The sequence below is a fragment of the Hibiscus syriacus genome, unplaced genomic scaffold (assembly GCF_006381635.1).
Source record: "Hibiscus syriacus cultivar Baekdansim isolate YM2019G1 unplaced genomic scaffold, ASM638163v2 tig00110569_pilon, whole genome shotgun sequence".
NCBI classification, from domain to species: Eukaryota; Viridiplantae; Streptophyta; class Magnoliopsida; order Malvales; family Malvaceae; genus Hibiscus; species Hibiscus syriacus.
The window spans coordinates 1800522-1822761 of NW_024062784.1; the positions used below are offsets into that span (position 1 = coordinate 1800522).

The 22240-nt window shown below is 34.0% G+C and overlaps 2 protein-coding genes and 1 pseudogene across 2 annotated transcripts; 2 read left to right on the top strand and 1 right to left on the bottom strand.

Moving 5' to 3' along the window:
* The first annotated feature begins 706 nt into the window (after positions 1-706).
* Positions 707-8551, top strand: LOC120132470 (annotated as a pseudogene).
* Positions 8552-12609: 4058 nt separating this feature from the next.
* On the top strand, positions 12610-13862 carry LOC120132700 (F-box/kelch-repeat protein SKIP25-like). The gene has a single exon (XM_039149398.1). The coding sequence runs from the start codon at positions 12643-12645 to the stop codon at positions 13747-13749; it is 1107 nt and encodes a 368-aa protein (XP_039005329.1). The 5' UTR covers positions 12610-12642; the 3' UTR covers positions 13750-13862.
* Positions 13863-17237: 3375 nt separating this feature from the next.
* On the bottom strand, positions 17238-19030 carry LOC120132669 (NAC domain-containing protein 82-like). Its single transcript, XM_039149381.1, has 2 exons — positions 18957-19030; positions 17238-18798 (listed from the first exon to the last, which is right to left on the bottom strand). The coding sequence occupies exon 2, from the start codon at positions 18543-18545 to the stop codon at positions 17523-17525; it is 1023 nt and encodes a 340-aa protein (XP_039005312.1). The 5' UTR covers positions 18546-18798; positions 18957-19030; the 3' UTR covers positions 17238-17522.
* Positions 19031-22240: the final 3210 nt, after the last annotated feature.

Consider the following 22240-nt stretch of genomic DNA (forward strand, 5'->3'; position numbering starts at 1 on the left):
TAACTCCAATTTTTGCTTTTCTACTAAAAATATACTCTCTATTTTTTATTTAATCCCTTAAACTTTACATTTTACTCAATTTAGTCTTTTGATTACAATTATTTGCAAATTCTTGCTTCCCATCAATTCCTTGACTCCTTTATACTCATCAATATTTTACCCTAAAAATGATTTCTTTAAAATATAATATTATGAATATATTTTATAATTTTATATTGTATTTGATATATTAAATAACATTATAATGTGAAAAGAATATATATATATATATCTTATATGGTTAAAGAAAGTCAAAAAATTGAAATAAATCATTGTCATAATACTATAAATAATTATAATAAAATTTGTGTAGAAACTCAAATAACTCGACTCGAATTTCTTAAACTCGACTTGACTTAAAAAAATTTAATTTAAGTTCGAGTTGTAAAATACAACTTGTCAACTTTAATAACTCAAAGTTTTGTAAATCGACTCAAGCATATGCTCACCCCTATATATATAGTTGTGCCAACATATTGAAAATCTTTTTCACCTTTGTCTAAACTCTAGGACCAAATTGATTAGAAAAAGAATTCAGGGGCAATTTAACAATACAGTTGTCAAGTTACTGGGCAAATTGTTTATTAAGCCATTTCTTAACTCTGTGTCTCTGTTGGATTGTATGTGAAGAACGCAGCGTTTTGCTCCTCTCCCCTAAACCCAAAAGATCAACAGCATCCTTTGACGAAGCAAAGATAAAGGTCCCAACATTTTCTCCCGCATCTTCCCGCACTAGAAAGTGAAGCATAATTTTCTTTTCTTCTTCATTTTTTTGGAAAAGAAATGAATTTTAATCTCTCTAAACCAATTACTTTCATCGACACTCCAACAGCTTATTGCGAGTCATCTAAAATTCTTCATAAAAAATCCCCGTATTCTTATTTTTCTCGCAATAAACCTCAGTGTAAAACCGCTTTCAAACGTAAGTTAAGCTTTATTAAACACCGAATTCTCACCACTACCGTTTCTGATCATTCCACTTCCTGTTCGAGTTCCGACTCTGTTGTCGCTTCCAGCATTGTCGAGGAAGAAGATGCAGAGTCCACTCAGTTATTCGAGGTTCGTTTACAATTTTCTTTTTCTTTTTTTTACGAGTAATATATTAATTTTCAATGAGAAAATAAAAGTGGAAATAAAAAGTTTGGAATCTGTTTGGTTGTTTGTTGCTTTTAGTTTTTCGGATGCAAATGGAAAATTATTATAATTTTGATTGATTAGAAATTAAAAAGTTTGCTTTTCGGGATAATAATAGGCTTCATTCTGTTTTCATATTTTGAGGGAGCAATTAAGCGAAAGCAGGTAGTAATCCAACGACATAGGCACTGAATTTTGAGCTGTGTTAAATGAAGTAAAAAAGCAAGTAGCAAACGTAACAAAAAAAATGATATTGCATTTTTTGTAATGCTTTGTTGAAGTAAAAAGAAAGTTGCAACTTGCAAGAGCAAAAGCAAGCAGAAATGGCACCTTGCATGTAGCCACATAATTCTAATAGTATTTGATGCAAACTAGAGAATCTAAATGTGTTGTGTAGTTTTTCATGGATTATGAAATGCTTATTGATTTCATATATGTGGAATAATTCATCTGTTTGTATGGTTTTAAATTATTAATGTGGATGTATATGAGGTTTTTTCCTTTGTTGTGATAGTACTTTATATTTAATCTTAGAACAGCCAGTATTACATCAGCTCTATGTTTTTGAATTAATGGGTAAAATGTTATTTCCTAATTTTATAGGAATCATTTTCTTCAAATGGAAATTGAAAAGAGTTCTTTAATGATTCACTGAAACAGTCAAACTTGTATGTCAGAGTTGATATGGGTGCTTTCTTTTCGCTATCTATAAATACAATGCTATCATCTGAACTTTGCAAGTACAATAACCCTTTTCCCATGGGATTTTGTTCTTTAAAAGGTGTATTTAAAACTAGAAAAAAGAAAGTAAAACTGGTATATCAGATTTGATATGGGTGCTTTTTTTTGCTATCATCTGGCATTTGAACTTTGCAAGTATAATAACTCTTTCCTCAAGGGATTTTGTTGTCGTAAAGGTATAGTGAAAACTTGCTTGTATCAATGCTTAGAGTATTAGCAATTTTCCTTCGGGAATTTGCACTCTAAGGAATCAGGACCCTGGATTGTAGAATTTCATTGTCCTTTTATTCTCTTAATATGACCACTGTTTTTTAATGATTTGCATCCTGGGTTTATCATGCCTTTTGACTTTTTTTGATTTCAATAATATTCCAGAAATTAAAGGATGCAGAGAGACAAAGAATAAATAAACTGGAAGAGCTTGAAAGGAAGGCTGACTTGCAGTTAGAGAGACAGCTTGTCATGGCTTCCTGTTGGAGCAGAGCCCTGTTGACTTTGCGTGGAAAGTTGAAGGGAACAGAGTGGGATCCTGAGAATTCACACAGAATTGACTTCAGTGACTTTTTGGGACTTCTTAATTCCAACAATGTCCAATTTATGGAGTATTCAAATTATGGTCAGACAGTTTCAGGTAACCAAGTTTTGTTAACTTGTTTACATTGAACCTTTAACTATTTGTTTGTCACTTAATATGTGGTGTCATTGTTTATCCATTTGAAGCTATCCAAGTGAAATATAATAATCATTTCTATAGTTGTGATCTTACCTTGTATAATTGAAACAAAATTTTGGTTGGAGGTTGACCATGAACTTGATTGACTCGTTTGTGATGGAGACAAATTGGTCAGACTTGAGACTGTTATTATTTTTGAGCCATATTTGAGTATGAAATAGTTCTTGACTGAGATTTTGTTTATCTTTGGGGTTTGAGTCCAGTATTTAGTTTACCTCAAGCTTTAACTGGATCGACTTGGGTTGGCTTAGCTAAACCTATGTTGCATCATTTGCAGATTGCCAAACTTTCTAACTAGTTGTTATTCCATTTTTCCTTAACTCTGTGGAGCTTCCTGCAGTGATTTTGCCGTACTACAAAGATAAGAAAATTGATGGAACAGAGGGAAATTCAAAGAATGAAATAGTTTTTCGGCGCCATGTGGTGGACCGCATGCCTATTGATTGTTGGAATGATGTTTGGCAGAAGCTTCACCAACAAATTGTGAATGTTGATGTCCTGAATGTTGATACAGTACCTGCAGAAGTCTACTCGTCTGTTGCAACTGCAGTAATATGGTCTATGCGACTTGCCTTGTCAATTGCAGTATATGTCTGGATTGATAATATGATGAGGCCCATTTATGCAAAGCTAATACCTTGTGATCTGGGAGCTCCTAGCAAAACAATCAGGCAACCACTCAAGCGCCGCGCCCTTGGATCTTTAGGCAAGAGTCGGTAAGTAAATAATGATTTTTTGGTGGGTTAATTGTTGATTAATTACTGTTTCCGTTATTTCATGACAGAAGCACATTAGCTGCTTTCTTTTTCACTGCCATCTAATAGAAGTTTGGTTTATTGAGTTGATTAACTGCTCTGTGTTGTTAAAGTCATTGGTAGATTGAGTGAAACCTGACAATACTGATTTTCTTTTTTGTTGCTGTCTATAGTAATAAACTTGCCCTTTTGCATATTATTATCATTATTGAACCATCTTTTCTGTAGTTTCTTGGTATGCATCTTTATTGTTCCTGGTAATGAAGCATTGTTATAACCTCCACAAATGTTTGCAGTGTAATCACTCTAAATTATAATTTAAATGATGGTTATGGGCTTCTGAATATCAAGATTTTAATTGTTTAGTCCTCCGAAGGTAGAGTTTCCACTTCATATTCAGTTGTTTCATGAATATTTAGTAATGCTTCCATTCTTTTAGTAAGTGTTTTATTACTGGTTCAGAAGGAGTTTTGGTGATTATGTGTTGAACATGGTGTTGGGTGGTCGGTAATAATAAATCATTCTATCAGGCTCTAACTTTACTGCCTTTAACCAGTGCAAAATTTATATCGGCAGAGGAAAGAACTGGTGTTACTTTTGATGATTTCGCTGGCCAAGAATATATAAAGAGGGAATTACAAGAGATTGTGCGGATTTTAAAAAATGATGAAGAGTTCCAAAACAAAGGTATCTATTGCCCCAAAGGTGTTTTGCTCCATGGACCTCCCGGGACTGGTAAAACTCTACTGGCCAAAGCTATTGCTGGTGAAGCAGGACTACCATTTTTTGCAGCAAATGGTACTGATTTTGTAGAGGTGAGGTGGTTTCTTCACAAAACTTTCATTTCTTTCAATTTATCTGAGTTATCTTTTGGATTTTTCAGATGCTTAGAAAATGGCCTTAAATCAAGTAAAATTGAAAGAGAAATGTTAATTGCCTTTTCCCTTAAACTGCTTACTCTTTCTTTTTCAGCCTGTTTACTTCTTAATTCTTGGTTGCTGGTAAATCCTAGTGCTATATTTACTTTAAAGGGTCATAGATAGAGAAATCTTGAATGTCATCTGATCATTTAGCTTGTCTATAGCTTTTCTCTATACTTGAATCCATTCCTTAATTTTTTCAGTCCAATACATTTTGCACTGATACTGGATAAAACTCTTCTTTGTTCCTTTATTTCAACTTTTAGTCATACATAAATGTGCATTTGTTTGAGCCTTGTCTAAATGTGTGGGTCCTCTAGTCTGTTTAATTCAATGTGCCTTTTTTTCATGTTTCCTTTCTGACGTCCCTGAAATATTCAAAGTCTCTTAGTCTTCCCTGTGTATATTATTAGGTTTTATTTTCCTTTATCCATATTATTAATCTTTTTATTGTCACCTATCTGATATGTTGGAACTTGAAACCTGCCTGACATAGCAATATGACTTGCCAGATGTTCGTTGGAGTTGCTGCATCACGTGTCAAGGACTTGTTTGCTAATGCCAGATCATTTGCACCTTCCATAATTTTTATTGATGAGATCGATGCTATGGTAGCAAGCGCGGTGGACCTGATATCGGCGGTGTAAGACAATTTACCTTTTTTGTGTGTGTGTGGGGGGGGGGGACAGCTAACTTTTATTATCTCCTTTCTCTTACCTATTGGGGAAATGCTTAAGGGTCTGGAAGAGGTGTTCTATTTTCAACTTTAGCAACTGGCACCATTAAGTGCTAATAACATTAGAAGGCTATTCCTTTTAGTTGTAGTGATGGTAATTTTTCATGTATGTGATGAAGATATTATGTTAAAGTTAACAAAACTGAGATCTTTTCTCCTTATTAATCATTATAATCACAATAATTTCTACACTATATGATTCTGTTAAACAGTTCTCTTCATTGCATTGCCTAATTTGGTCCAAACATCAAGCATTGTTATGATTAATCATTAACTCGTTTAGGTTTCCTTTGCTTCTGCTTTCAATGAAAAGTTGTGGATTGAGTATATAATAAGCTCAGACACATAAGAGGCATGCACACACAATAACTGTGTGCTTACCTGGAAATTAGCTTCTTGATTTAGGTATAAAACAAACAGGTAACATTATCATAGAACTTTGCAATGGGATCTTTCTACCTTCATATTCTGTCCAACCAACTAAAAGCTCAAGCTAGGCTTCTTAATTCAAATGGATCACCACAATTTACTTTTGAACCTGTGATTTTTTTGTTATGCCGTATTAATATAAAATATTGTCAGCATAGATGTGGCTATAAAGCTCTGTTGTTGTGTTAATATCCTAACTTGTATTCTCACGTATTGTTTCTTATCTCTATCTGACTTTACTCTGCATGGTTTTGGAAAATGTAATTTTTCTGTATAGGGGGCGCGGAAAGGGAGCAGGGTCTGCTTCAGATACTGACTGAGATGGATGGATTTAAAGTTTCTACATCACAGGTATTAATTTATGTGTTCACTTTGATTTTTAGAGGAGTTTTCTGATTCAACCCCTAAATTTTGGTTTGTCAGGTGTTGGTTATAGGTGCAACAAATAGACTGGATATTCTTGATCCTGCTCTCCTAAGAAAGGGTCGGTTTGACAAGATAATAAGAGTTGGATTGCCATCTAAAGATGGCAGATTGGCCATTGAAGGTATTGTTTAACGTGGTTGTAATAAAAAAACCTTTATGTAATCTTGTATTCTTTGTATCTTTTATTATATGGTTTTTTTTTGTACCCCACAGGTCCATGCTAGAAATAAATTTTTTCGGTCTGAAGAGGAGAAAGAGACACTCCTGGAGGAAGTTGCGGTGCTTACAGAAGATTTTACTGGGCTGAGCTTCAAAATATTTTGTACATAATGCAACATATAGTTACTTTTCTTTATACTGCTTTACATCTGGAGAGAGGGCTAATGTTTTCTTAAACTGGGATGATAGGAATGAGGCTGGAATTTTGACTGCCAGAAAAGACCTAGATTACATTGGACGTGAAGAACTTCTAGAGGCTTTGAAGAGGGTTAGTCTGCGTTCCTTATATATGGTTATTGATTCAACACATCAATCGTCACTTTCTCACTTTGTTCACTATTTTACTTTCCAGCAAAAGGGCACATTTGAAACAGGCCAAGAAGATAGTACTGAAATTCCAGAAGAGTTGAAGTTGAGATTAGCATATCGAGAAGCTGCTGTTGCAGTTCTTGCATGCTACTTTCCAGATCCCTATCGTCCATTCACAGAGGTTACTGCTTTAATATAATATCACCTGTTAATATATTTTTAGTATCATTTGCTCCTGTGATAGCTTCTGTTTTCACAGTTATCAATCAAGCCTTCATGTTTATCTCCTATAGACAGACATAAAGTCCATCCGTAGCCAGCCAAATATGCGCTATGCTGAATTTGTGGGCAAAGTTTTCATGAGAAAATCAGATTACATAAGCTCTATAGTGCGTGCATGTGCTCGTAAGTAATAAAAACTTTTCCCCATTATTACCATAATTGAGATTTTTAGTACTTTACTGGTGGGTGTGAACGTTATTTTATCTATTATTGTCTTTTTTGGTTTCCACGGAATTTGGTACATTTGCAGTTAAAATTCAGTTTCCATCTTGTGTAAAGTCAAAAGAGGGGGGGGGGAATCTGGCCTACAAAGTGAATATTAGATAAATATGGACTCATTGAAACGAAAGATTCATTCTTCAAACATTTTTGGTTTAACGAGCAATAAAGCTTAATTTTATCATTTTATAATCCCTCCTCAAACCTGCTTTTCTGACATTCCTTGCTTGGCCTCTACTCCTGTCGGGTCTCGTATGTCATCAAATATAATCTTGATAATTTCCCTAAAGAATACTTGCATGGCTTTGGGTTTCTGTAGTAGCTATGTTTCCCATCTAACAATAAGTATAGTGCGGCTGACTGGAAGCTGAAATTTGCAGCAAGAGTAATCGAGGAGGAAATGTTTGGGGTTGATAACATGTGTTGGATCTCAGCAAAAGCTACATTAGAAGCTTCAAGGTTTGCAGAGTTTTTAATTTTGCAGACAGGGATGACTGCTTTTGGGAAAGCATACTACAGAAATCAAAATGACCTTGTGCCTAATGTATGTTTGTAGCATGTAGCTGTTAAAATCTTTATATTTTGTGGTGATTTTTATGAGTTTATATACTTAACTTCGTCATGTTTAGCTTGCTGCAAAACTCGAAGCACTTCGTGATGAATACATGCGATTTTCTGTGGAAAAATGTACATCTGTGCTGAGAGAGTTCCATTCGGCTGTGGAGACAATTACAGGTTAATTCTTTCATATAATTAATTAATGTATTTTTTAAACTAACTCATGTTTGGATAAAAAATTTGGTTTGACATGATTATTTCAGTTATCTTAAACATACTGAGAAAATTTTGAAGTTTGCAACAAATGGACTATGTATGTATAATAAAACAATTAAATGCTTGATTTGATCTTTTACATTATGCAGACGTTTTACTTGAAAAGGGAGAGATTAAGGCAGATGAAATCTGGGATATATACAATAGAGCACCTCAAATATCTCAGGTAGTTTTCTATTCAAGGAATGACATGTTTAGGGAAAACCTAAATGCATGGACTGAAAATTTGGTTGTGATGTACTTCAAGCATTAGTTAGCAGAGTTGTATGTTTGAGCTATATAGGTGCAATTTAAATGGTAGAATGTTATTTTTTGATGATGCATTTATCTCATTGCTTTTGGTGATTGCATGGTTGATGCTTCGCCCATTGTACAGCCTACTGTCAATCCAGTTGATGAATATGGAGCCCTAATATATGCTGGGCGATGGGGCATCCATGGAATCACGCTTCCTGGGAGGGTTACGTTTGCACCTGGAAATTCTGGGTTTTCAACTTTTGGTGCGCCTCGTCCCATGGAGGCAAGTTGGGCAAGACTTTATTTGATCATATTTTTCATTTCTGACTTCTTACAGCAATGCTGATTCTTTTCGAAACTTCTTTCCAATTATTTGTGCAGACTCAAACGGTTAGTGATGAACTTGGAAGCTCATAGATAATATTTGGGATAAAAGGATTGAAGAAATAAAACTGAAGCTTCAACGGAGGTTGAAGAAGAGAAGGAGAAGCCACAACTTTTGATTGCCAGTCATTTCCTTTGAAGTCACGGTAACGCTTTTCTTCTTAGTCGAGAGCAATATTTTGATTTGAGATGTTCCTTTTCTTCTCTCTGTAATTCCTTTTGCAGTACACATGTGGTGGTTTATGCGGTAAGCAGTCCTATATGTTGAATTTAACTGTATATCTTTCTTTTTGGGGAGGTATGGAACAGATCTGTTAAACCGTTGCAAGAGGCTTTATCCTTCTCGGCTTACATAATCTGCTAGAGAGTTGATGTTTCCGCATGAACTACACTCTATGATGGCAACGTTTGCACCACTGCAGACTCCCCTGATTACGAACTGTTGAGCAATTGAGCCATCATCATAGGATTTTTATTTTCCGGGCTCGGTTGTTTGTATACTTCTATTAGAAGTGAGATACGACACAGAATTGCATGTAAAGCAGACCGGACCTTTCAAGGCATTCTAAATAGAATTATTGCTGCTAGCTGTAGAATTCTAATGAATTTTGTGAATGATCCAAATGGAAAATCTCCTTTTCTTGTATCCTCTTAGTTATGGGAGTATGCAACTAAAACCTTCTGCCATCTTATTGTAACAAAATATGATTTTAAAACTGAATCAATTATTTATGGTATGGTTAGGTTAGACCCTGAAGGGAGCAGTTCAACATCTAAATCGCCTTTCAACTTCCGTTGAGATGGAAGCTTTGGAAGGAGAGCGGCAATCCGTTAGCGCTTTCCAAATACGACGCATACTTATGAACGATGGAAGAAAATCACCGTTCTTTTTGGCATCAGTTTTGTCTCTCACGCGATCCGTGTTTATTGCCTGAAAAGCACTAGCCAAATCAAGGACATGAATGCCATCATCTGGGTTCTCCTCGAGTGCCTTGTTCTTGAACGTCCAGTTGCCTGTTCTGATGTCAAAAAGGTACAAGGAACCGTTGCCCATATATGGCTAGAAACTCCAGTGCAGCTACAATGTATTCGAACTCCTCATTCGACATGTAGTAAGGAGAGCTAACTCTTGTCCATCCAGGTTTTGCTCCAACATACCCCCTGCAATTCACAGTCAATCATAGTAAACATCGGCGATAAACAACGACACTCCCCAAACCCAAACCATTTTCCAGACGTTAAGTTCGTACAAGTACCATTTTGATAGCTTCTATAATGGCTAGGGACCGAGCCCGGCCGATACCAAGCATGCAGTGACCATAAGGCCCAGCACAACAACACCCGCCTCGGGCTTGGATGCCAAAAAGGTCATTTAGGAGAATCGCAACAAAGGGTCCATTGTATGTCTCGGCTGGATCCACTCCATATTGGGCCAATAACTATGGTCGATTTCCTTATGTTTTTTAATATGATTATTGATATTTAATTTTTTTAATTAAGATTAAATAATATAAAATTGTATTATTAAAATTATTTTTATAATTCAATTTATTTTATTTATAATATTATAATTATAATACATTATCTTATTTGAACTCATCAAGCGACGTCAGTAGTAAAATATAATGTTATTCTCCTTAGAGATTACGGGTTTGAACAGTTAAGGTGTGTGCGTTGTCAAGATCAACAAATATTCTGAACGTATATACTTTATGATCACTCCACACTAAATCAATCGATGGAATTATATTTTTATAAAATTTTACAAGCCTCTCAAATAATATTATTTAATTATTTAAAAATATACAACATTAATTTACAAATATATATAGCAGAATTTTACAATGTCAGTATGATTCATAACACTAATTTAATCAATCGTGTCATTTATATAGTTGAGTATGTTTTCCTTACTCAGTAGATGGTTTTCATTTGATATCTTCACGGTCCCTGGAGTGAATCAGAAGCGTAAAACTTTCCCTTTTTCCTTTGTAATTGATGTTGTCAAGTTTCCAAGCTAAGGAAGTTAAAATAGATGGATGACCGAATTTGATGGTTTCGATTCAATTGGTTCAAATTGGATTTTTTAAAAGTTATATTTGGATTGGATCGAGTTCGGATTTGGGATTAAAAATATCCAATCTCACTCAATACAAAAATTATAATTTTATCATATATATTTAAGAATAATTATAATAATATTTCTTATATATTATTATTTTTAATTAAATTCTTATTTTTATTGAATATAAATAATATTTTTTAATAAATATATTATTTCAAGTAAGATTGATTATGTTCAAAATTCAACCTAACCCGACCTTATTCATGCCCATCCCTAGTCCAAACCCCCCTTTCTAAAACTTGCTACTCAAATTTCTATAATACATAACTGATTACTTAGAATAAGAAATAGAGTGACCCATATCGATTATGATTTGATGTGATAAATATCGAGTTGATTTTTGTATCGATTATATTTTGATTCTAATAAGAATGTGTAGCATTTTGCCACTTAAATAAAGGTAAATATAATTTTTAATACTGAACTTTGGTGGCAATGTACAATGTGGTACTTAATTTTTTAGTTGCAGTTAGGTACCTAACATTCTTTTAAATTACATGTACTTAATTCTAATTAGTTTAGTGAGAGAGGTAGTTTGTTTTATACATTTAAAAGTTGGGCCTTAAAATTACCACATATATATATACCAAATTGCATTATTGAACAAAAGCAAACCTACTTGTACCTTATTTTTACTAAAAACATAATTATAAATAATAAAAAAAGTTAAATAGCATATTGCACATAAATATGAATGTTCGGTACCAAAATAATATTAATCATTTAATTATCAATAAAAATAAGGTAAAGTATACAAATGGTCCTCCGACTATAGGATACTTATTTATTAAGTCCATTGACTATTAAAAGTTATAAAACGATCCTCTGACTATAGAGTATTGCTTTGTTGATTCCATCGACTATTAAAGTTACAAATTGTCATCTAACTATTAATTATGTTCCAAACTCGTCATTTTTCGTTAAAAAATTGACAGGATTCTGAGCTAAATGTTAACCTATTGGCTATAATATGATAAAACCTTATTATATAATCTCAAACGACTATCATATCTCATCCATCATGCTAACGTTCAACTTAGATAACCGCAATTTTTTAACGGAAAATGACGAGTTTGGAATATAATAACAATCGAGTGATCATTTTGTAACTTTTAATAGTCGAAAACTTAATAAAATAATACCTATGATTAGGGACTATTTATGTACTTTATCCTAAATATTAAAATTGAAAAGGTCCATACGGCCTAGAGTCGGGTTTTTTTTAAATTTGGGTTTTGGTCGGTCGGATTTGGTTTTAGGGAAAAATACATGACCGGAAAAATATAAAGTTACATTATATATTTAGGAATAATTATAGTAATACCTCTCTCTATATATTTTTCAATTAAATCATTATTTTTATTGAAAATAATATTTTTATTATTATTTCGGATCGGACCGGATTGAGTTCGGATTTTATCTCAAAAAGTCAGGTTCAATTTAGGTTGGTGGAGGTTATATATTTTTCGGGTCGGGTGGATGAATATGTAAAATTTTTGGATCGGGTCGGGTTGGATCGGCGAAACCCGACCATGCCCATCCCTAATACGGCCAAACTCCAACTTTTGTAATTTATGGAAGGTTCATGAATGAATATTAATAAAACGACAAATTGACAAATCTCCTACTTCACCACCAATCCCAACTGTCATCTTAATGTTTCTCCTTTAGAAAATGTGTAAAGTATACCAGAGCTCCTTGACTATCTTCAAATAAGTGTTTTGGTTATTAAATTTTTGGAAGTTATAAAATAATCATTAAATCGACAAATCTCTTATTTCGCCACCAATCGCAACTAACAATTGTTATCTTATTGTTTTTCCCTTTAGAAATGAGAAAAGTGCACTGGAGTTTACTCAACGATGCTTATGATTGTTTTGTCATTGAACTTTTAAAAATTATAAAATAATCATTAATTTTGTCAAATTATTACAATCTCATAGTGACAATTTTACAATAGTTTGATAAATTTAAAAATATTTTATAGCATTTAAAAGTTTAAAGATTATTAGCATAGTTCAGTGACCTATGATGCATTTTACCCTTAGGAAAGAAAATCCTTTTTAAGCTCTCAAATCTGTCTCCAATCTACTTTTCTTTTCCAAACCTTACCTTCGTTAATGGGCAGCAAATCCCTCAACCCCAGGAAACGTCGAAAACCGACACAGCACAACGACCAACGCCGCCAAGAACAGCCTCTAATACCAGGCCTGCCGGACCACGTGGCGGAGCTCTGCCTCACGCGCGTTCACCCTTCTTTGCTTTACTCCGTTTGCCGTTCATGGCGTCGCTTAATCTACTCCCCTTTGTTCCCTCCTTTCCCTTCTCTCTACACTCTCTTCTTCTCGTCATCGAATGAAGAAATCCAGCTCTTGAGCTTCGATCCCATTTCGTCCAAGTGGGAGTCAACTCCTCCGCCCATTAACCCTCTCAATTTCCTCGTTCACCACCCTTCTTTCATATCCCGAAACCTCCCCGTTCAATCCATTTCAGTCGCCGGCAATCTCGTTCTTTTGGCCGCAACCGCCCCCAATTTTGTTCCGGCCCTCTCCCGGCCGCTCGTATTCTCGCCGCTGTTTCGGACGTGGAGTTTGGGTCCCCCAATGGAGACGCCCCGCCGTTGGTGTGCGTCGGGGGCGTCGGGTCCGGCCGTTTACGTTGCCAGTGGGATTGGGTCTAACTTCTCCAGCGAAGTGGCGAAGTCTTTGGAGAAGTGGGACTTGGAGGAGGAGGGGGACAAAATTGATGATTTCAAATGGAAGAAGATGAAGCAGCTGAAAGACGGGAGATTCAGCAGAGACGCCATCGACGCCGTGGGTTGGCGTCGGAAGCTTTGTATAGTGAACGTGGCTAAACAAGGGAGTCTTTACGACGTCGATAATGACAGATGGGAAGAGATGCCGGCAGGGATGGTGGCCGGTTGGAAAGGACCCGTCGCCGACATGGACGAGGAAGTTCTATACGCCGTAGACGAAAGCAAAGGAGTACTCACAAGGTATAACCAAGAAAGCGATAATTGGGAGGTGATAATGGAGACGGAAAGTCTGAGAGGAGCACGCCAAATGACCGCCGCTAGCGGAAGATTATGCGTTATTTGCGGTGATGGGCAGATTATAGTAATCGATGTGTCATCGCCGTCACCAAAACTCTGGGCCGTGGAAAGCCCGCCTGAGTTGGACCCGTTGGCCGTCCACGTCTTGCCACGGCCGAGCCGCCCTGATTTTTAATTCGTAATTAATTCACCGTTGAAAGCTTCAACTCTTCAAGGAAGATTTTTTTCATGTGATGGAAAGTGAAAATTTGTCGATTATTGAATATAAGGAGTGGAATTCTGTATTAATTAATTTATTAAATATCAAAAGGCATACGGAAGCCATGGTAGCCATGAAAAATTCAAACATATTTGAGGTGCAGAGCAGAAAATGAAGGATAAATTGCAAAGTGGCTTACCCGATTCTTTTCCAAAAGGAATAAATGGGCATTAATGTATTTAACAAGATAGACTTCATCGCCTTCCCACCACCCCCGCTGCCCCTACGTAAAACCCCTTAGATAATGTCGAAAAAATTAGGTAAATTATACGTTTAGTATTTAAATTATTAGTTTTAGTATGTTTCAGTATCTAAACTTTTAATTTTTTCAAAACTATACCTAAAGTTTAGTTTTGCTTCATTTTAGTATAGTATTTGAAAATTTTAGTTTTCGTTTTATTTTAGTATCCTGTTCAAAATTTAACATTAAGTTTTTTCTTCAAAGTTTATGTATTAAAATGGGTCAACAATGATAGTTTAGGTATTAAATGCTTAAGTTTTTAACGATTGAGTACTAAAATGAAATGAAAACTAAACATTATGATAATTTTTAAAAAAAATAAAAGTTTAAGAACTAAAACGAACCAAAACTTGATAGTTTAAGTATTAAACGCATAGTTTACCCAATAAAATATTGATTCATTTTAGAGTGTGGCAGAAATTATTTTTTGATTTAAAATGTTTGCTATAATATAATCGGAAGATGTTTAAGAGAGTGAGAAAGACACAATATTTTCTTCAAATTATATAATTGGAATGTCAAGTCTAACAAAATTAAAAACATTTTTTCTAAAGCCATGAAACAATTTACACCTATTTTTATTGACATCATAACAATACTCTTATGTGATTAATTTATATTTTAATATACTCAAAATTAAACACATAAGATATAGGTAAATACAATTATTAAAAAAAAATATAAAAGTGAATAATATATATAAATAGAAGGGATGATAGATGAGATCATAGGACCCTACACGATTTAATTGCAATCTCTATCCAAAACAACTGTCTTGATCTGAATGCTTGATATTTTATTTTTATTTTGTTAATTTGAAAAACCTTTTATATTCAGAAATTAAAACGAAAAGCTAAGCATTAACTGCGTCTCTGTCCACCTTTTTCTCAGCATTGCTTACAATACCACTAGAGATGCATGCTTTGCCTTTTCAACATCCACCAAACCTTTAAATTTTTTTATTAATAATTTAATGTCACGCTTTTAAAATATTATAATTTTGTATTTACTTAATTTTTAAGAGAAAAAATTCATTCCATGGGCTTACTCAATACAACGCTAAGAAGTTTGTTTCACCAAATCTCGAGGACATGGTAAGCAGTGGAAGCATAGTGTACACGAATTAAATTTAATTTTTTTTATTTATTTTATTATTAGTATTCACTTTAAAATTTTATTTATATTTATCTTATATAAAAAATGTCAACATCTAATATATGTGTACCATACTCAAAAATATTTTTGAATCCGAACCGTGACGGATTGTAATCTTGGAATATAGTGAGCAACAAAAGAGAGAGAATGATAACGAAGGTACATGTTACGTATGTTTCAAATTTAAATGTTAAAAGATTTGAATTAAATGTCTTGTTTTTTTTTATTAAATTAAATGTATTGTTATTACATAAACTAGATCGAATTTTTAATGGTATATATATATATATATATATATATATATATATATATATAGCATTAATAAAAGACTTGACAAGACAGTAGGCCAATAAGGCTAGAAAATGAAACAAGATATTTTTTAAAATTAATAACAAGATCAGTTTTTAATATTTCACTAATTTCCCAATCCATCCTTAATTATTTTGTTACGTCAATCTTATTATTTCAAATTTTTTAAATAAATCATTTTTACTCTATTATTTCTCTAAAATTTTCAATTAAATGAGTTAAAAAAAATTCAATTAGATTCAAGCTTCTCTTATTATCGCCTCCATTCAAGCTTCAAATGGAAACTGATATTACACTAGTTAACTTTTAAAACTAGGCCTGCAAATGAACCGAATCGAACGCACACGAACAGATATATGTTCATGTTCGTTCATTTAATAAATAAACGAACATAAACGAACACGAACATAAACGAACAAAATTTTCTTTGTTCATATTCGTTCATTAAGAAATATAACTTGTTCATGTTCGTTTATTTAATAAATAAACGAACATAAACGAACACGAACGAACGAACATAAACGAACACAATAAACGAACATAAACGAACAACATAAACACACAAAAAAACTTATTCGAACACAACAAACGAATGTAAAAAAAAGTAAACAACAAGAATAACAATTTAAAATTCATTAATATAACCTGCAACTTTAGAGTTAATTTGTTCGAATACGACAAAAACATACATAAATCATAAATAAACTATATGAACATAATAAAGTCTTAAAGTTAATTTGTTCAACAAAACAATCTTCTTGAAATCCAAACAACTTCAATAATCTTCGTAACATATTCAACTTGTCCTATGTTCGAACATAAATGAACGAACATAAATGAACATAAATGAACGAACATATAATCGAACGTTCACGAACGTAAATGAACGAACGAACCATTTGTTCATGTTCGTTTATTTAATTAAATGAACGCAAAATCTTGTTCATGTTCGTTCATTTAATAAATAAACGCACATAAACGAACTTCCCGCCGCACGGTTCATGAACGGTTCGCTGAACGTTCTGTTCATTTACAGGCCTATTTAAAACATTACCTTTCCTTGTTTTACCACATGCTTACAATCCATTTGAAGAAATCATCGCTCTCATCAGTGCTATGAACAGAGATATCACATGCTTGTTTGGTTATCTCCTTCATTCTATATCAGAGGACAATTCAAATTTTATACCATGGATAATGGTACAATGATGATTATATTCATGGACCAAACCTGTGTCTATTATGCCTTGATTTGTCGGATTTAATAACACAAGAACGTGATAAGTTATTTCATGAATCAGACCTATGTCATCTATAGTCCCAGTGAATTATATCCATCAATTTTAAAATAACTTCAAAATAAATACTCATTCCTTATTTACACGTAGGAAAAAGGTAAAGATTCACCTTGAGAAAAATGAGACGGACAAATGTTATTAGCTTGGGACCACACGTGGAGAGCCAAGTCCATCTAACAATTTTTCCATGAACACAACATTCTATTCTATTCAAATAGGACAATACAACGAAGAGGAAAAGGAGCTAAATATATGGTCTGAGATCAACAGAATAACAGCAACTTTATTGTTGCTTCTACTTGCCATCTAATGATTCAGTTCAAATCTTACTAATAGGACCAACTGCCAAAGACATACAATTGCTGGAAATATCAATTTCACAAATGAAATTCAAGCACTCGTTTGAAACATCCTATGAGGATCATATATCAGGTACAGACAACCAAACATTGCATGTTTAAACTCAAGATTCTATTACAGAGAGAACATAAGATGATAAATCAGACAGAAGCAAAGTATCTCAAATTTAAGTCTACATACTTCTATTTCAAACCAAACACTTGCCACGAAACTGATAAACAAAGAAGTCGTAATTATTCCTACAAACGGGTAAAGTTTTACCAAGTTCAACGAAAAGGAGTTTTACCAAATTCAATGAAAAGGAAGGGGTTTCATGACGTCTTTAATCAAAGGCGCCAATTATTTGAATCGTCGACTTCAGTGAAAGCTGCCAACATGGATATAATATCATCTTCCTCATAGACTTTAGGAGCCTCAACAAATGAATTGGTAAAATTACCAGTCATTTGATCATCATCTTCAGTGAAGGCCTCTAGCATAAATATAACGTTGTTATCGTTGAGTTCTTGATCTTGAGGAACTAGAGCAAGTTGAGGAGCCTCCAACGGTGCAGGAACGGAGTCAGTGACGACAACCGTGGGAGCTTCAGGAGTATCCACGCATGTAGGGGAAGTATAAGCATCAGCATCAATGACAGGGGTACAATTAACATAGTCATTAGTATGACCAACCAATGGCAGTGTGTAAACCCCACTTGAATCAACAGTTGGTGCAACACATAGGCTCTCAGGGCCGCTTGAGCCACTAGCAACAGCTACTATGGACGTACTGCAAAGGGAACCAATGCCAGGAAAATTTGCCTCATCATCATCATCGTCATCCCAGTCCTCTTCCTTAAATGGTGCTCCATATTGAGCACCATTTCTTGGGCCCATACCATCTTTCTTGAAGAGAACATAAAGCATGTATGAATCTTGAACAATCCCTCTGTCAGCCAGTTTTTTGTCTACAAGTCTGTACTCGTGCATCACCCAATCCATTCGCTCACCGTACGGGGCTTTACCTTGATGAAAAACCAAGGTTTTTATCATCCCAACAACTTCGCTATTGTACTTCACAAACCTATCCTTTCCCGTGGCTTTCCAGTAGCCATATACAGTAACTCTACTCACCCTATCCCCTCTATTATATTTCTTTGCGATAGGGCAACAGAAATGCCATTTAAGGTCACCGGTCTTTAAACACGACATATCAGGCAAATCCCATGGTGCATACTTGTAAATATCAACTTCAGCAATAGGATTGACAGAAAGCTTCTTGCCCAATATTTTCCGCTTCAGATAATACATAATCAGTTCCACATCGGTGGGGTGAAATCGAAACCCCGGCGCCAATGTGTTTTTACCCATAAAAAAAATTCAAAAATACTCAATAGAAAGTGAATTAAAAAGACTGCGACTCCACTCTGAACAAAATCAGCAGAGCCAAATTAAAGAATCCAAACGAGAAAAGGGGTCAAATAAAACCTGACGCGTAGAATCTAGGCCAGGTCCAATGCCTAAAAGAAATCTTTTGAGAAAAATACCTCAGTCTCCCACGGTTCATAAATCGAAAATCAGAACAAAGAATCGGCTGTTCCCAACTGAGCTCAAAAGACATTTGCTGTAAAATATGAACAATGCTTTCAATATCAAGATCCCCATATCAATTAAGAAAGCAAAAGAAGCAACAGATCAGAGAAAAGACCTTTAATCGATGATTACTTGAAGCAAACAATAAATTAAAAGTCGAAACTTAGAAGAGAAACCCTAGAATTTTACCCGTAGGGGAGGAAGCCGCGAGAGAGCACCGAGGGAGACCGCGTCAACGAGCTGAGAGAGAAGCGATAAGTAAAGAGTACGCTAATGCTCGCCCTTGCGCTACGTATTTATGTAGTTATAAGGCTTAATTGCCAAATAAGTGCCCAAACTATCCTTTTGTGCTAAATAAGTGCCTACGGTTTTTTTGTCCATCCGGGAGCCTAACATTACAAACGTTATCCTTTTAGGTGCCCAAGTCATCAATGCTGTTAGTTTTTCCCGTTAAGTGACATGTGTTAATACATAAATTTTAAAATAACCCTTAAAATTTGACAACTTTTATTTCAACCCCTAAACCCATGTCGATCGCCTCCCTTTACCGTCGAAGAAGCTCCACTCGGCCTCCCCTTCCCCCGACGACCATAACCCCTATGAAATCGTGACAGGTTGATGAACAATCGACCACAAATCGACATTTTAAATCTCACAAACCTTAGGATGAAAATCGTGATCCCACGCGATTTCGACGGTGAATCGGTGACAACTACGACGACATATAACTAGGATGATGTCAAGTACTACGTCAGCGATGGTGGTGGTGGCCAGAGAAGGCTTCTGTGGCGGATTAAGGTTATGATTTAGTATTTTGGGGTTGTTTTATAATATAAGAAAACTTAGGTTTTTTTATAAACATAATATGTAACATCCTCAATATCGGGTTGATGACTAAATTATAAAAATTCAGAATTTGGTGATTAAAGTAGAATAATTGAATAGTTCGATGACTTATTTGAAAATATTTTCTGAAAGGTTGTTAGTAATTATTAAAAGAACTAAAAGGCAAAATGGTCATTTGACATGAAAGATTTTTATTTCCCTTATAAGATAAGGGGAACACGTGGAATCCATTTTGAGGAAATAAGTTTCCACACAATTCTTTCATCTTCTTCTTCTTGCTTTCTTCTTCTCCACCGTGAACCCAAGGGAACAAAGGTAAGTTTTCTGATTACTTGATTGTTTGTTGATTTTAAGTATGGGTTTTGATCCTTAGGTGATACTTAAGCTTAAGGAAAACTTAAGTTGTCTTAAAATCAAAAGATGAAGAAGTTATGAAAGATTAAAGAGAATGAGTTTTTAAGTGAATTTATGGAAAAGAGTTGATAAATTGAATTTGAAACTAAATTTGACTTGTCATCAACTTAATTAAGAGATATGAAGTGATAGAATTGGATTTAGAGCATCTTGAAAATTTGGTATGATTCTTGATTTTCATATGAAAGATGGAATTTTGAGGTTAAGGATGTATTGAATGAGTAGAAATTAGTTTAAGTATATGTACTTGAGTTAAAAATAGAAAAGGAAATGAAACATGAAGAATTTAAGCTGAAAATGATGAATTTTCGGGCTTAAAATACAATTTATAGGCAATGTGCATCGGTACACATTCAATATGTACTGATACTGTAACATCCCGAAATTCAGGGTCAGTGACTAAATTACAAATTTTGAAAACTATGTGCTTGATTTCAAAATAAGTTAAAAGTTCATGGATTTAATAGTAAAACTGGAAAGTAACAAGGGTATTATGGTCTTTTCTAAGAGAAGATTTTATTTTCTCTTTTTAAGGAAACCACGTGGGAAAGGAGAGAATTATCCAGAGTCTTCTTCTCCAGCTTCTTCTTCTCCCCGTAAGCCTCATTTAAAGGTGAGTTTAATTTCAGCTGTTTAATTCTTGGATTTATAAGTTGAGTTTGATTCTTGGAGTATTATATAAGCTTAAGGAAAGCTTATATAAGCTTTAAACATCAATAATAGAGAATTAGAAAGGAAATGATATGAAGGGTGTAGAAATGAAATTTTGTTATAGAAAGGTTTTTGAAGTTCTAAAGATGGATTTGACTTGTCAAGGGTAAAATTAAGAAGCTAGAAGCAATAGAATTGAATTTGAAACATGTTGAAAATTTAGTGTAATTCTTGAATTACATATGGAGAATAGGATTTTGATGTTAAAGAGGTGATTAATGAATAGGAATGAGTTTGAATATGAGTATGTAAGTTAAAAAAAAAGAAAGGGGATGATATATGAAGTATTAAGCTGAAAAGAGTGGATTTTCGGGCATAAAAGAGGATTCTGGGCAGAGTGCATCGATGCACATTCATAGTGCATCGATGCATCAAGGTTAAAACCCAGAAATTGTTTGAAGGTGTATCGATGCACAGGTAGTGCATTGATGCACTCTTTTAAAATAAAAACATCGAATGCAATTAGTGCATCGATGCATAAGGCATGCATCGATGCATCCCAGTAATAATACAACATCGAATGCATTTTATGCACCGATGCATCAGTAGTGCATCGATGCATACCTTCATTAAAAGATGAAATTGGCTTTTCTCTGAGCCTAAGGAGTGATAGTTTCGAATATATTAATCAGTATACTGATAAGTATTAATGTATTATTATGTAGATATAGAATGAAAGCTTGTTCCGGAACAAACTAAGGATTAGGATTGATTCAAAACAACGAGGCCCATGTGAGTGCATCTTATTGTATAAGATTATATGGAAATTGGACTTGTGATAAGTCTATTCTTATAGTAATAGCTCATTAAGTCTTGATTATAAGTATGTTAACGATATGAAGTGTATGTATGTTTGATTATATGAATTGATATGTTTTATTTTGTATGTGCTATGTGATTTATGTAAAAATACGGTTAAGTGTTAATGAGAGAATATAAAATAAGTTATGAAATTGTATGAATATAGAAGATAAGTCAAGAGATGTAGGGAAATGAAAATAGATGTTTATAAAGAGTCATAGGAGAACAAATATAAGTAATATGATAATGAAATATAAGGCTATGTGAATACATGTTTATGAGATAAAATATGTAAGAATAGGAAAAGATGATGAGAGCGAGTTCATGAGAAGTGATATGAACTAGGTAAACATGAGTTGGACAAGTACATAGTGGTATGATCCATTATGGGAATTAGTGTAATAGAGCTTTTTGATTTAAAGAGAGTTAAGGGAACTAAATAAGATTGAATTATAGAATGAAATGGGAATAGTATATCAATTAGGAAACTTGAATATAAAGGGACGATACGAATATGCAAGATAAGTTATATGCTAAATATCTATGGAGCTATATGAAAAGATTATAATGAAATTATGAAATTGAATTAAGTAAATAGATTAAATTATTACCTAAATAAAAATACTATTAAATGATATATATTTAGAAATACGATATAAGCTATGTGAAAGTGTTCTAGGTGTTTCTATATGTTATATGAA